The sequence below is a fragment of the Scardinius erythrophthalmus genome (assembly GCF_964197995.2).
Source record: "Scardinius erythrophthalmus genome assembly, chromosome: 17".
NCBI lineage: Eukaryota > Metazoa > Chordata > Actinopteri > Cypriniformes > Leuciscidae > Scardinius > Scardinius erythrophthalmus.
Genome location: NC_138237.1, coordinates 28,229,382 through 28,245,241, shown reverse-complemented (window position 1 = coordinate 28,245,241; position 15,860 = coordinate 28,229,382). Strand labels below are relative to the sequence as shown.

The 15,860-nt window shown below is 37.7% G+C and overlaps 1 protein-coding gene across 4 annotated transcripts in view; it reads right to left on the bottom strand.

The window, feature by feature from the left end:
• Positions 1 to 1,519: 1,519 nt before the first annotated feature.
• Positions 1,520 to 15,860, bottom strand: part of gemin5 (gem (nuclear organelle) associated protein 5) — a 28,940-nt gene continuing 14,599 nt past the window's right edge. The window contains exons 15-28 of one of the 4 annotated variants that reach the window (XM_081391707.1): positions 15,076 to 15,247; positions 12,856 to 13,071; positions 12,597 to 12,713; positions 12,016 to 12,138; positions 10,379 to 10,474; positions 10,129 to 10,266; positions 9,006 to 9,153; positions 8,793 to 8,912; positions 7,777 to 7,987; positions 6,561 to 6,815; positions 5,036 to 5,198; positions 3,806 to 4,220; positions 3,653 to 3,731; positions 1,520 to 1,807 (exon numbers count right to left, since the gene is read on the bottom strand). In XM_081391707.1, coding sequence (XP_081247833.1) covers positions 1,637 to 1,807; positions 3,653 to 3,731; positions 3,806 to 4,220; positions 5,036 to 5,198; positions 6,561 to 6,815; positions 7,777 to 7,987; positions 8,793 to 8,912; positions 9,006 to 9,153; positions 10,129 to 10,266; positions 10,379 to 10,474; positions 12,016 to 12,138; positions 12,597 to 12,713; positions 12,856 to 13,071; positions 15,076 to 15,247 — 2,424 coding nt within the window. In that variant the 3' untranslated portion in view covers positions 1,520 to 1,636. Of the gene's footprint in view, positions 1,808 to 3,652; positions 3,732 to 3,805; positions 4,221 to 5,035; positions 5,199 to 6,560; positions 6,816 to 7,776; positions 7,988 to 8,792; positions 8,913 to 9,005; positions 9,154 to 10,128; positions 10,267 to 10,378; positions 10,475 to 12,015; positions 12,139 to 12,596; positions 12,714 to 12,849; positions 13,072 to 15,075; positions 15,248 to 15,860 lie in introns of all 4 variants that reach the window. The other 3 variants (XM_081391708.1, XM_081391705.1, XM_081391706.1) reach the window with 3 other exon arrangements.

The following is a 15,860-nucleotide window of genomic DNA, read 5'->3' as shown; positions in this document are numbered from 1 at the left end:
AGCTTCAAAGGGCTAGCTGACAAATAAGGGTGTTCTCTAGCAAAACGATAAGACATTTTAAGAAAAATATGAATTCTACAAACGCTCACCTTGGTCCAGCTCTGCAAAGCAAGTTCATGATCATCAATTAGCGTAGCATTATTCATATATTTTAAGTTTTTTTTTTTGAAAATGACTTATGGTGGCGTTAAAGACCTTTATTCGTCAGGTGGAGCCCTTTGAAGCTGTATAAATATTAAATTGTGGACCGTCAAAAATGGTCTGTGTTTGGCACCATTCACTTACATTACATGAAAGCTAATTTCGAAACCTTAATTTCTCTTCGGCTGAGAAAAAAAAATCACATGCATGGTCTTGGGGTGAGTAAATAACCAGATCATTTTTGGGTGAAACATTCCTTTAAAGTTGGAAGGCTTTAGATTTGGTGGGTGTTTTCCCCCAAATCCCACAAGTTTGTTAGTAGGATCGGGAATAGAAAATCAATTCCAAATCTTGATATTCAAGCGCCAAAGAGTTCTGCATGCGAGCTGTTTTCTGTGCTGTGCCTCATATAGTGCACAGACAAATATACACACTTGCGTCAAAATATCCTCGTAAACAGTTTTGTCTTAGGTGAAAGTAAACATTTGAGAAAGAAAAACAGTATAGGCCTATTGGATCCGTACATTGACAGTTATACCTGCTGCCAGCATTACTGTTAACCTAAGAAAATCACTCCCTGAACTTGACAGAATAACTTTTGTAACTTTAATTAGCCTAATCTGTGTTTTATTTGCCTGTTCGCCGCTGACTGCTTTAATGGCAACTTGTGTCTGTGTAATGCGACTATATTTAAATGCTTTGGAGATGTGTTCCCTATCAAACATCATTTATCCTTTTGTAAATTTGCAGAATGTTTTTTTCTTGATTACACATTTATTTGATATTTCTTTATTACTATGTAAACTTTGCTATCAGGTAGACGATATAATCAGATATTACGATTATCGATAAAATAGCCTACATGCATTTTTTTGAGCATCAAGACTTCTCTATGATGATGTATCATGTATGCTAAACTTCAATCATTTAGTCTAATTAAACCCCGCCCCTTTCTTACAAGCTCGCATTCAGATCTGCCTCCAGCCAATCAACAACTGAAGGATAAAACCAAGTCCTACACTACTATTTTTTCCTCTTTCATTGTTTCATTCAGATGTACATCACAATACATAGAAAAAAATTTTTTTCGCTACTTGTTTCGTTATGATTTAACATTTACACTTTTTAAACTTGACTTATTATTGATTAAAATATATATCTTTTATATATAAATGTATCACAAAAGTGTCAAAAGAATTTTTAAATAAAAAACCATGTCGTGACAACTGACATCAAAGATCTGTGAACATGCAAATTGTTAAATTATTGAAACGTTAATTTAAAATATTAGCGGGTGCCTCAAATAAACATTTTAAGTCAACGGGGTTCGGCTGATAAAGTTTGGTCAAATAGAATCGATTGCTTCAATAAAAAAAGTAAACTGTGGGAGAATGTGTTTTATTACAGACATAAGTCAAGTGAATTTTACATATCAAACAACTAATTGCATTTTACATATCAAACAAAAGTAATTGCATATGAAAAACACTAAGTGCTATTTGGACAGTGTCAGTCTCTGCCAGGCTTTACAGAGCGATTCTGTAGTTCCGTATTTGCGCAACAAAGTCGTGGCTTCGGCACAGATGTGCTGCGGAAACAGAGTAAACTGTTTTTCCATGTGCAGAAAGACGATGCAACATTCCATGACGTCCGGAAATGGGTATTTCTAAAAAAAGAGGGAAAAAAGAAAAAAAAATCACAAACTGAAATCAATTTGCTCAGAATACATGGCTACTCTTGAATGGCTGTCAATAGAGAAAGCTCCATTTTGCCCCCATAATTTAAGCTAAACAGCCAAACCCTTTACAATAAGAAACTTAGCCTCCATCATATTTGATAAGGCCTCCAAACTGTCAAAATGTTTAAAACGTTGCTGAAAAAACCTGTTGTACGCAATTTACTACATACCTTCGATCATCTGATTGATAGTTTATAAATCAAGTAGAAGGTCTTTTGAAATCCTTATAGTGAAGCGGCTAAGTGCTTATGTTTGGCAGAATCGTTCAGTTTATGAAACAAGCGTGAAAATTGGCATGAGCAGTCTCCATGGGTCACTTGACAAGAAAATTGTCAGAGCCACTTGAAATTTCAAGATGGCGGCCATTTTTCAAGATGGCCGACACCTTAGTGGAGCAGTTAAGTGATATAGTGGTTTATTTGGTGATACAAGCATGAAAATTGCCATGAGCCTAATTGCTCCACTAAGGTGGTGGCCATCTTAAAAAAATGGCCGCCATCTTGAAATTTCAAGTAGCTGTGGGTGGCTTATTGTCTAGTGACCATCAGAGACTGCTCATGCCAATTTTCATGTTTGTATCACCAAATAAACCACTATATCACTTAACTGCTCCACTAAGGTGTCGGCCATCTTGAAAAATGGCCGCCATCTTGAAATTTCAAGTAGCTGTGGGTGGCTTATTGTCTAGTGACCATCAGAGACTGCTCATGCCAATTTTCATGTTTATATCACCAAATAAACCACTATATCACTTAACTGCTCCACTAAGGTGTCGGCCATCTTGAAAAATGAAAAATCTTGAAATTTCAAGTGGCTCGGACAATTTTCTTGTCAAGTGACCCATGGAGACTGCTCATGCCAATTTTCACGCTTGTATCATAAACTGAACGATTATATCACTTAGCCGCTCCACTATTACTGATTTTTATAAAGTAAAAGTAAGAATATTTTTTTATATTGTTAGTAATATTTCAAGATGAACAGTTACACTGCAGCAACTTAGGTTTACTTGATTATTCATCATATGCGAGTATAATATATGATACATCAGGCTTTTGAGGAATGTTTATTTGTGCATCTCTCAGATTTACATTTCAAGCTATCAGAATTTCATCTTACTTTTTGGACATATACAGTAGTCAACATTTGAAGTGGATCAAAACAAAGTTCATCAAAGTTGTCATGAGACAAGACCAGGTATTATTCAAAATTCATGTATAACTTTGATGAAAGGTTTTGACTACTGTATATCAGCAACTGCTCGAAATTGCATATTTTTGCTCAGTTTAATACATTTGAGGTGTTTTTCTACTCGTATGATCTCCGTTTTCTCCTATATCATACTTAATGAGCCATAAAAGCCTGATGTATCAAATATGATACTCAACAAAAAACACATATGCAAACTTTTTCTGACTATCATTTTCTATGTCAGGCATTATGGGGTTAAACGGATAGTTCACCCAAAAATAAAAATTCTGTCATCATTTACTCACCCTCAAGTCGTTCCAAACCTGTATGATTTTCACAAAAGAACGTCAGTTACCAAACAGCTGATGCTCCCCATTGACTTCCACAGCATTTTTCCCATACTATGGAAGTCAATGGGGTTCGTCACTTGTCTTGTTACCTAGATTCTTCAAAATATCTTCTTTTGTGTTCAGCAGAAGAAAGAAACTCATACAGATTTGGAACGACTTGATTTTGAGTAAATGATGACAGAACTTGAATTTTTTGGGCGAACTGTCCCTTTAAGAAAACTGAGTAGCTTACTCTGAGCAGCTCAGGAATGGCAGTGAGCACTTTATGGTGTTCAGCAACCTGGGCAGTCAGTGTAGAAAGCGATTCACTGCTAAAGAGAGACAAAAAAGAGCTGTTAGACGTTTCTTTGAAGCACCTGAATCAAAGATACAGCATCAGAAATACCTGCTTCCACTAGCATGTTCCTCTGAAGTTTCAGATTGAGAGGACTCTTTGCACTGGCTGTGCTGCTGAATCAGGCTCGTCACTCTCTTCTGAATCTCTGCTATGGCTCTCTGGGTGGCCTGAAGATTGGCATGAGGTTCAGAGAGAAGAACGTTCCAGAAGCCCTCAGAGAGAGCGCCTTCAGATTGAGCTTCTCCGTTACAGTCTGCTTCATCTTCGTTGTGGTTGTTCTCCGTTAAACGGTGACAGTTGCTGATGGTGTTATTGGTCAAAGCTGAAGTCTCATCACTGTAGTTCCACCATTTCTGATACATGAGCTGATAACAGACAAAAGCCTCCACGCTTTGAGAAATCATCAAGCTTCTCTCATCACTTGGGTCTAGTTTCTGTTTGTAAAGTGCCACCGACTCCAAACCTGCAACAAAAAGGACAATGAAAGATTTGAATTAGGGATGTAACAATTTCGGCCACCGTAGGACTATACGTTATTTGGATAATTGGTTAAAAAATAAACCTGTTAAATCTGATTTTGATGTATAGAACTTAATTAAAAATAATATACTGATATTTAATATTAATATATTTTATGTCCAATTTAGGTTACTTTCAATAGAAGTGTGGTTATTTTATTTTATTGGCTTGTATTATATATTTTTTTTCATTAAAATTGAATTTCATTAAAAAGTAATATTAATACAATTATACAAAAAAGCTACTTTAAAATAAGAAATAAATCATTTTTTAAAAGCAGTTTTGGTTTCGGTTTTTGACCAAGTGCATCCAGAAATGTAGATTTCGGTCCAGAATTTTATCCCGATTTGAATCGTTAACGTTAAAGTCTTCATGGAAACAAAACAGAATATTCTTGTATTTTATGGAATATTGCAGCATTTCTTATAAATGATTTATCCGTGCCCTCGTAATCTTTAATCAAAATAAATTCCCATCCCACTTGCAGTGACATCTCTTTTCTTCTCTGATGATGTGTTTACTGACACAAGGGCGGGTCATCCTGATCAACCAATAGCAAACAACCGCCATCCAATCAATTCCCAATGGACAAAATCAAGTCCTGCCCTACATTGTTTTTTGTTTGAGAAACCTTTTCACTGGGAATGTCATGATAGGGAAGAAAAAAACGATCGCGAATTCCGGTTCATGCCGACTTAAAAGTTCACTTGGACTGATTTTATTTTGGTGTTCAGTGTACATGTACCTCGTGTACCTCACCTTGTGGTAAAAGCAGCTGGCACATCTCCGCCATCAGCGTGAAGTGTCCCGCCTCTGAACCTCGACTCAGAGCTTGCAGTAGCTCCTCTAGAGTAGACGGCCAATCGCACAACAGCTGACTCAAAGCACACAGTGTCACGTCCAATGAAATGTGAGATAAGAGCTGAGGAATAAAAAAATGAGCGGAAGATTTGTGTATTTGACGATGACAGCAAACAGACTTCTCATAAAAGAGCATGCGCGCGCACACACACACTCATGCACACACTCAAGCTCACATACTGTAAATTTTTAAATAGTGGGTGCAGTTTTTTATTACTCGCTTTTGTGTTTCGCCTCCCTCCACAATTGTACACGAGTGCGGGAAGCGCATATGTGATGAAATGTCAGAGAAACGTCAATAGGCTATATTGGATTGTGGTCTATTACTGCATCGCGATGCATCGATGCAAAGATTAAGCAGTGCTTATATAGAGCCATAAATCACAGCCGTGCTTATATAGAGCCATAAATCCCAGCAGTGCTTATATAGAACCATACATCCCAGCAGTGCTTATATAGAGCCATAAATCCCAGCAGTGCTTATATAGAGCCATACATCCCAGCAGTGCTTATATAGAGCCATACATCACAGCAGTGCTTATATAGAGCCATACATCACAGCAGTGCTTATATAGAGCCATAAATCCCAGCAGTGCTTATATAGAGCCATACATCCCAGCAGTGCTTATATAGAGCCATACATCACAGCAGTGCTTATATAGAGCCATACATCACAGCAGTGCTTATATAGAGCCATAAATCACAGCAGTGCTTATATAGAGCCATACATCACAGCAGTGCTTATATAGAGCCATAAATCCCAGCAGTGCTTATATAGAGCCATAAATCACAGCAGTGCTTATATAGAGCCATACATCACAGCAGTGCTTATATAGAGCCATAAATCACAGCAGTGCTTATATAGAGCCATAAATCCCAGCAGTGCTTATATAGAGCCATAAATCACAGCAGTGCTTATATAGAGCCATAAATAACAGCCGTGCTTATGTAGAGCCATAAATCCCAGCAGTGCTTGTATAGAGCCATACATCACAGCAGTGCTTATATAGAGCCATAAATAACAGCCGTGCTTATGTAGAGCCATAAATCCCAGCAGTGCTTGTATAGAGCCATACATCACAGCAGTGCTTATATAGAGCCATAAATCACAGCAGTGCTTATATAGAGCCATAAATCACAGCAGTGCTTATATAGAGCCATACATCACAGCAGTGCTTATATAGAGCCATAAATCCCAGCAGTGCTTATATAGAGCCATAAATCACAACAGTGTTTATATAGAGCCATATCGCAGGTATGACATGGGACATCTGTATTACATATAGATTTTGCTCAGCTCAATATTATCATCCATTTTGTCTATGTATTTCATTAAATATATTATATCATGTTATATTATATTATATTATTCATCTGTCAACAGTGTCAAGTAGATCCGTTGGCATCTTAATTTCACACATACTTGCTTCATGGGAACACTAGTGGTGGCAGGAGGATTCTCGACGGCTCTCAGCTGTTGATGAAGTGTTTTCACTTTGACCAGGTCAGCAGCCGCCACTCCAAACTCGCTCTGCCACACTCTGTGCACCGCCGAGAGAACGTTCTCCTCACAGGGCTTAGACCAGGTGTGCGAAGAAGCCGCGGTCCAGGTGACCACATCTGTATCTGCCAGTCTTTGAGTGAGGATTTCATTAACACAGAACATCAGTCTGTGACCCTGTGAAGAAGAGGAGAGAAACATGCTTTTGGTACACTGAACACTGATAATGTTTCTATAGTTACAATTAATATGCTATAGGGAGAAAAAGGCAACATTTACCTTAGAATAATTGTTGGTTAGACAAACACACTATTCATAGTAATAATATTAAAGGAACACTTCGACTTTTTGGGACTTTAGCTTATTCACCTTATCCCCCAGAGTTAGGTAAGTCCATACATACCCTTTTTATCGTTTTGTATAGTCACAGCGTGTGCAAATAACAAGGTCACATGACACACAGCCATCTTCTAACCGTATACATTCTGGGAACTATATTCTCAGAAGGCGAAGCACTACTACTTGGGCAGAGTGATTTGCTCGCAGCACCTGAGAAGCCACGTGGTGAGGAGTAGAGAGTTCGCTCAGAGTTGGAGTAAATCACTCTGCAGAAGTAGCAGTGTGATTCGCCTTCTGAGAATATAGTTCCAAGTATGTGTACGGTTAGAAGATGGCTGTGTGTCACGTGACCTTGTTATTTGTACATGCTGTGATTATGTGTTATACAAATCACAACATGTAAATAGGAAAATGTTGGTGTTATTTTGTCACTTATTGGGAACAGCATGCTAGCTGGAGCTGTTTACCTCCAGTCTTAGTGCTAAGCTAGGCTAGCGGTGGGTGCGTCAGAGAGTTACGGCACGCAAGGAGATGAAAAGGGTATGGATTTATCTAACTCTGGGGGATACGGTGAATAAGCTAAAGTCTCAAAAAGTCGGCGTGTTCCTTTAATTATTTATCATTTATTAGATATTTTATTGTTTTTATATTGCTTTTGCCTCAAAAAAAAAAAAGACAGCACTTGAAAATGTATTTTTCTTCCCTTAAAAAACGTAAATTAATTTATATCAGTGCCAGTTTAGCTTACTAATTTATTGAGTATACATGTATATCTAAAAACCAACAGCTGGAAACAAACCAAAAGCGAGTCTTGCGTCCTCAGGACTTCCTGTGCTGTGGCCCAGTCCTGGGAAAGCATCAAGTCTTTGGCACACCTCAGAGAGAGAGAATGTGCGAGCTCACTTTCTCCTGATACCCACGCCAGATTAGCCGCTGTCTTCAGCGACATCACATCCCCTTTCTTGGCAATGACTTTAGCTGCATCAAAGCTTGAGTCTGCCGCGAGGTAACTGGCAGGTGAAGGAAGAAAATACTTTGGTATCAGTCCAAAAAAAAAAAAAAAATTATATTACCCAAATGACTGTATACAGCGATTTAAATCATACCACATTATTATACATGCAATATTATGATATGGTATATACATGTTGACTGAGATCCATTTAAAGGGATAGTTCAGCCAAAAATAAATTTTCCGACACAAATGACACACAGACATGCACTGAACATGTCAAAAACTTTAAGCCTTTTATGTTCAAACCGAAGTCAGACAAAGATGGAGAGACTCAAGAAGAAGTGACAACATGTAGACAAAATTTCTGAATGGTTAGTTGATGAATTTATGTAGCTTATGTGTAGTTATCTTCTAGTCATTGATTAGCATATTCTGTCATGATAATCTATAAATTGTGTTCCGGGGGCGGGGTTTATGTAAATTGTTGTGATGTCACTAACCACTAATCACTGTCCTTAAAAAACAATTTCTATAAAAGAAAAAATCTCCCTTTGCTTTGAACTTTGAGCATTGTAACTTTGCAGATGTTGTTTATGCTCAAACAGCAACATTACACACTAACTTAAGTTAGAAAAGTGAAATCCTAACCAACCACCCCTTTAAATTAACTTTATTACCAAAAATGTGATATTTAGCAGCCCAACATTTTGTATGCATAATTCATTTCACCCTATTAAAAAATAAAACAGACCATTTAAAGGGATCATGAATTGAGAAATCAAATTTTCCTTGATCTTGTGACATGTAAGAGGTCACAGTATACATATACACTATATATATGCTAATGTGTTTTCACTCACCATTTTGCCGCAGTAGCATAATGGCCATCCTTCTCCAGCACTGCAGCCCAACTCATGTACAGATCCTTCAGCACAGGGTCCTCTGGCTGGAGTCTGGCTCTGGCTAAAGCGATGGCCTCGCTGAAGATTTATTGCAAAAACAAAACGTGAACCTTCAACTCAGGCCAAACACCATTAACATGACAAACAATTGCTTATTGTGATGTTTCTAACCGGTAGAACTGGTGGCCCTTCAGAAGGCTGATGGCCTCATAGAGTTTATGGATGGACACGAGATGTGACGCTGCTTTGAGGAACTGCTCTTGGTGGCAGAGCTGCTTCACATACGCCTCTACAGTCCTGGCCCACACCTGGTAGCCCGCTGAGAGAGAGGGTCAATTACAAATAAAGATGTCCAGGAGAAAAGGAGAAATGTTTGTGGGGTTATTCTACTGGACATTTAAAAACCTACACAAAACTTGTTTTTCTATGATTTTCCTGTCACATGCAAGACAACAGTGTTTCCTGCATGCTGGTTACACCACACTGACTGGCCAATATTCTGAAAACTGCTTCACTGCATTTTTAAAAAGAAATTATAAAATATTAAAGTCCCCCTGTAGTCAATAATTTTTTCCCCTAAAACTCATATTACATCACCAAAATGACATATTTAAGCATTTTTTCCTTGAAAAAATCATTTCTTCATGCCTTAAAATAGCTTGAATGTAACTACACCCTTGCCTCATTTAGTATACGCAGTTCTATGAATATGCAAATTAGCCCCGCCTCCACTCACTCGCACCAGCTCAGAGATTCACTCGTTAATGATCACACGTTGACCTGATTGGTTACAAGGTAGTTTGTGACGTCAGAAACACCAGCGATTTCAAACCGCTGCAGTTTTAAGGAGAAAATACTCAGCAATGGTGTTGACTTATTGGTGTTGGCATATTAAAAACACTACATAGACATATAACCAACAGTAAAAGCTTGACTTTCACCACAGGGGGACTTTAAGCATTTACCCAAGATTTTTTCTTTTCTTTTTTTACAATCTCTGGACAGGTACACCACCTTGAATTTTTTACCCCACAACATTTTCTGCATGATGTTTAAAAATAATAAAAAAATAACCATTTATATAAATATATATTAAAATACTACTTTTAAAATAATCATACAAATAATTTCATAATAAAATGTATGTTTTTCTTAGTAAGTATTAGTAAGTATTTGAAGTAAAAAGTAAAACAATAATATACAAATATAATAATAATAATAATTGTATAAATTAAATTATAAAACTTTGAACTGAAAATGTGTTCAGCAGTCATAATACCAGAAAACGTCTCACCCATTGGAGCTAAACTGAGGAGGTGGTCAGTCAGCTCTCCTTTCTCCACAGCAACATTTATTGCTCCAATCACGTCTCCTTTCCACAGCCTCAGATACACCATTGAGTCATAATGACCAGCCTCCATGTGGCTCTCCTCTGTTCAAAACACCACAATGAACTTAACACTGCTTCCAAATCAATGATGCCCGATTCACCTCAGATCTTCAGCATCCGAGCAGATATTGGCCCCGCACTGGGCCCGACTCACCTTCCTCCTGAAACATCCTGTAGAGGGCATCCCTGTCCGTGAACAGGCCGAGCTGAATATGATCTCCAGATCCTGGAACACAAGCTCCGCTTTGCCCTGAGGAGCAGAAGGGAAAGGAAATGCGCTATACACATGACGACCATGTATTTACTCTCATTCTGTCATTGCAGAAGTTTAAATCTTTAAATTCCTCATTGATCTACATGAGAAGAAAAGCTTGTACTGCAGCGATAATACCATAAATGTAATTTCCATATTCATAAACCTACCATTCTACAAGACTACCATTCAAATGTTTGGGGTAAGAAAGACTTAATGTTCTTCATACAGACCCCACATTTTTTTGAACAGCAGTGACCATTAAAGTCCAAAGTAAATAATAGAATCCCATGGTATTTGGTAAATGACCAAAACAACATTTACATTTTTTTGTTATGATGTTTCAGAAAGTTCACAAATATCATTCAACTAATCTTGTTCCATTTCATCTGCCTTTTCTGCGACAGAAAGCGTCTCAGCAGGACAACTGCATCATTACACCATAGTAAACATTTAGCAGACGCATAAGCAAATCTAGTTTCTTAAGCCCGCTCACACCAAGGACGATAATTATAATGATAAAGATAAATATATATAAACATGTATATATGTGGATGCTAATATAGTTATAGTTCAAGGCTCCTGACTAACATTTGAGAGAAGTAGCACCGGTGATTTTTAATCATAAAATGACTATTGTTTTGCATTAATAAGTGCAGTAACTAATTACTATTACATGTCTATTTCTCGGAAATGCACATTTGACAGTAAAGCACTGAGCTTGAGTTGAGATGCTGATCAAATGAACTTTTATTAACAGAAGTAACGTAAAAAAAATAGAATTTTTTTTTTTAATCATCACATTAAAAATAACACTTAAATTGGATAATATTTAGAGCCTTGAAGTGCTGGAAAAAGTGTGAAGCACTTGAAAGTCCTTGAAAAGTGCTTGAATTTCACTCTCAAAAGGTTGTACGAACCCTGAACGAATACAGTAAAAACATTTGACTATTTCTGCCACAATACCATGGTTACAGTTAGCGTTACAACATTTGTGGACTGAAAAGCCTTTCATAACTCATACGTTTATGGTACAATGTTTCTCCTGGTTTCCAGGTCAGCACTATTTGACCTGATATGGTTAATAACAGAGAATTCTGCACTGAATTTGAATGTTTCTCATTAGATCTTGCAGTAATGTTCTTAATACTGCTGTGAATCCAAACACTTTCTCACTGGATCACCCAGCGCTGTGTAGTAACGGTGTCACATGATCGAGATCGGGATGCGCTGTCTAGTATAAACTACGAAAAGCTGATAAACTGTCCACGTGAAGAAGCAAGAAGCACGGTTTCTTTATGCTTTCGTTTGCCGTATGATGTTTCTCATATGCAACAGAAATGGCAGCTCTTATCAGTCGGGCATCGTGGTGGTCGCACCAGTGCAAACTAACAAAATTGAGTCACGCCAGCAAGAAAAAAGGTCCCAAATTTGACCATTTGGTCGCAGTCTGGAGCCGTGTAGTTATCTTGCCCTTTATCGTTCTTGTTGTGAATGGGCCTTTAATGTTTCTACTTGTTTTTAAGCTCCTGACTTACCATGCGAGTGTCTCACAGCAGCGAGCGTCAGGCAGTCTTGCTGAAGTTCCTCTTTGGGTCGGTGATCCATAGAAGTACTGAGCGGGAGAATGGAGCGAGGCTTTCTCTTTTTTAAAGACAGATCTAAAATGAACAACAAATGACATAACGTAAGAGCTTTTACAATGTTTTCATTTTCTCAGAGCAGGTTTGATGTCGATGACGACAAACAAACACCATAGGTTTTTAAAGACCCAAGTTATTTCATTATTTATTCATTTAAATGTATTAATTGATTAATTTGTTAATTAACAATAATAAATAATATTAAGTCATATGAGAAAAATCCACTTTTTACTGTTAATAATAATTGCTATTACAGTACGGTCATTCATTTTGGAGCATTTTTTAACTAATGTTTTTTTTTTTTTTTTTTTGCATGATACATTCAAAAAGAATCTTCTTTATCCCACATCAGTAACAGCTAAACTATTAGTACATTGTACCCAACAATTGTTTTTTGACGCAAGTACATAGTAGTTAAAGACATCCAAGTGGGAAAGAAGAAAATATTGACTGCACACATTAAGGCAGAGACCGACCTGATTTCTCTCTTTTCTTCTCCTCTTTGACCTCCCTTTTAACTGCATGGATGAACTTTTCTCCATTCTGAACCCTCTCAGTGCCACGCGTGTCCACACTGCTCTCTCTGGACCAGCCTGTGACCCCAATGATAAAGGTTATTCATCACACAACACCCAGACAGCCGGAGTGACATTTCAAAGACGGCGCTGGAATCACAAAAGCGAGAGGAAGCGGAAGAGACAGCGAGAGATGAAAGAGAGAAAGACGGACCGTTACCCGTGACGGAAGGAGCGTCTGTGTTCTCCTTCTCTTCCTCTTCGTCATTGTCAGACTGGCCCTCTTCTGCTCCGCTGCCTGCTGTCCCTTTCATTTCTTCACCTAAAGCTAATTCACTTTCTTCCGCCTTCATCCATCCTTTTCCTGGTGCCTTCTTTTTCTTCTTGGGCTTTTTCTGAGGTCCTCTCTTTTTCTCTATCTCAACACGTTTTTTACCTGTTGATGAAAACATCAAAGTATGTGTATTTTGATGTTTATTCATGTTTATGTCATGGTCTAGTAGTAAAGTGGAAGAAATGATTGGTTTACATGCCGCTTGAACTTAGGCTATACAGCGAAGAGTGACAAAATAACATTTATTGTTTGAATTTTGTGATTAAACAGGACAGAATTTGAATGCTCAGACTTTCATTTCAAAAGTAAAAAAGCTTACTGCAATTATTTAGTGAAGCTTGTTTCCACCACAGAATAAAAAATAAAAAAGGTAATTGCGACTTATCTCAGAATTGCGTGATACAAAATAGGGATGAGTCACGATTTTTGAATATTCGATTAGTTGATATTATTATAGAATATCGAATAGGTTGTGGGATTATTGTCTTTTAAAAAATCCCCATGTTTTCAGTGCTGATGCGGTGGTGACGCGTTCATGTAACCAGAGGGTGATGCTGTCAATAACGCATTTAAAAGCTGTCAATCAACTCTCAGACGACAGAATAAGATATGCCTACACATTTTCTCACACCAGAGTATGTGAGCGGAGTGGTAATATTTCCTCCAGAGCAGAGAGCGCCTTTATGAAGATTCCGCTCCGCTCGTTCACTCTGATCAGCGCCGCTCGCTCAACCCAGAAAGTCCTATGTGACATGCTGGTTCGAAAATATGTGAAAGGGCTGCCCGTGCAATAGTCTAATTGCATATTTATATTCATTTAATTACTGAAATATATATGGGAGAGAATACTAAACCATAATGAGCGTTTTCGTAATATATTGCCTATTCCGCACTCAAGCGCACGCACAAAGCTTGCCACAAAGAACCGGCAAAAGTAATGATTGTGCATTGTGTATTTAATAAACAAATGTTTTCTGTGTCAGTGTCGGCTGCAAAGATAAAGTTGACGATGCTGACTCGCGATCTTCACAGTGAACGCAACTATAGAGAGAAATGCACACTTCATACGGATTAGCCTACATAAGCAGAGAGCAGCCCATTTCTTTTCGTTTTGACTTTTTTGTTTAAAAGTAGACATTTCAAGCTTTCTATATATATATTTCTCAGGTCTGTGAGGAAAGTATACGCTGAGTTTCGGTTCATTTATGAGACGAGCTCCAGTTCACGAGCAATGCAAGTGATCGCGCCGGCGCCTCTATGTCCTGATTATATTGTCTGCTATATTCTTATTTATTAAATCCAGGCAATTGGTTGATGAAACATTGATTAAAATTAAGATACAATTTATACAAAACGAAACTCACTTTAAAAAAGGCTTTCTACAAAACAAAACTTAATGAAGTGGTCAAAATCATGTCTGACACTCCATATATCTCCCAATATACTGCGCATCTTATGATCCTATCTTACTCATGCTTTTCACTTTTCAAATAATCGACATAGATGAAATTAAAAAATAACATTATATTATTTAAACATAAATATGAAACTTGTTATATTTAGGCATCACACCGCTCAGTTTCGCTCCACTCACATGCTCTGGTGTGTGGCCTATATATGCGTGCATGTGGAAGAGGGGCGTGATTTTCGAATAATATTCGAATAATACCCAGCGATCTTCTAATATTATTTTTGCTTGAAATGCCCATCCCTAATATAAAATCGCAATTGTGAGATAAAAAGTCGCAATTATCTTTTAAAATGTTTTATTCTGTGGTGGAAACAAGCTTCCATAATTATTGGATGGTATGCGCTATAAATAAAGTTTAGTGAAGTTTTGTTCTTGCATCAACTGAAAACAGCATAGACTAAAAGATGTTGGTTCATCAAAATAAAGATTAAAATGAGAAATCGATATGGTCAACTCAGACACAGCTGACATGTTTACCTGTTGTAGCTTATCCATGTAAAGTAGTGTTAATTAAACTGATGTTTCCGTCAATGACTTTGGCTAGTTTCGGACCAAACCAAAAAAAAATTTCCGTTGAATATGTTTGTTTGGCGACGTTTTGGTGCATCACTAGTTGAATATAACAATATACATACTCTTGGGAGGTGTGACGTGTTCCTGCTTGGATATGGCCCATTCCTGGAGGGTGAAGTCATCTCCACCGGTCCAGATCAGATCTGGGTGAACAGCGGACCACTGGACGCACATCAGTCGGCCTGAGTGACCCCTGTAGTTACACACCGGCTGCTCTTTCAGCACATCCCACACCTGTGAAGAATGAGTTTTTACACACTAATAAAATTTAATTTGTATTTTTTCTAGACAATAGATTATCCAAAAACCATGACTATTTAAAGGGGTCATTACATAAGAAACCTTTGACATATAAGGTCTTTGTACATTCTGCAAGTTTCATAGCTTTAAACATCCTCTTCATTATAAACAAAGCACTTATTTAATACCGGATGTGAACACATTATAATCACTGATGCAGTTTACACTGGATATAGTATACAATACAGAATCGCATTCAATTTCTGACACTCCACACGCTTGAGTCTGCCAACAACAGGACAAATAGAAGAGTGAAATAGCGTTTGCATTGAATTTAAATGGCTTGTTTGTGGCTCTGTACAGTCTTCAGAAGGATCCCAGCATCGGAAACAAGTGGATGTTTTATTTTAATGGCGTCCCGGATTGCATTGAAGGATTATATGTTTGTTCGGAGCATTTTGTTTTGTAAACAAAGCACAGTGTTATGGAGAGTTAGCAAGTAAATGATTTCAGAATTCTTTCCGTAAATGACATTTTTATACCGATAATGTTTTCAAAACACTTACTCGTGCAATAGCGAGTGGGCGTTGATACGGTTTCCTATGCA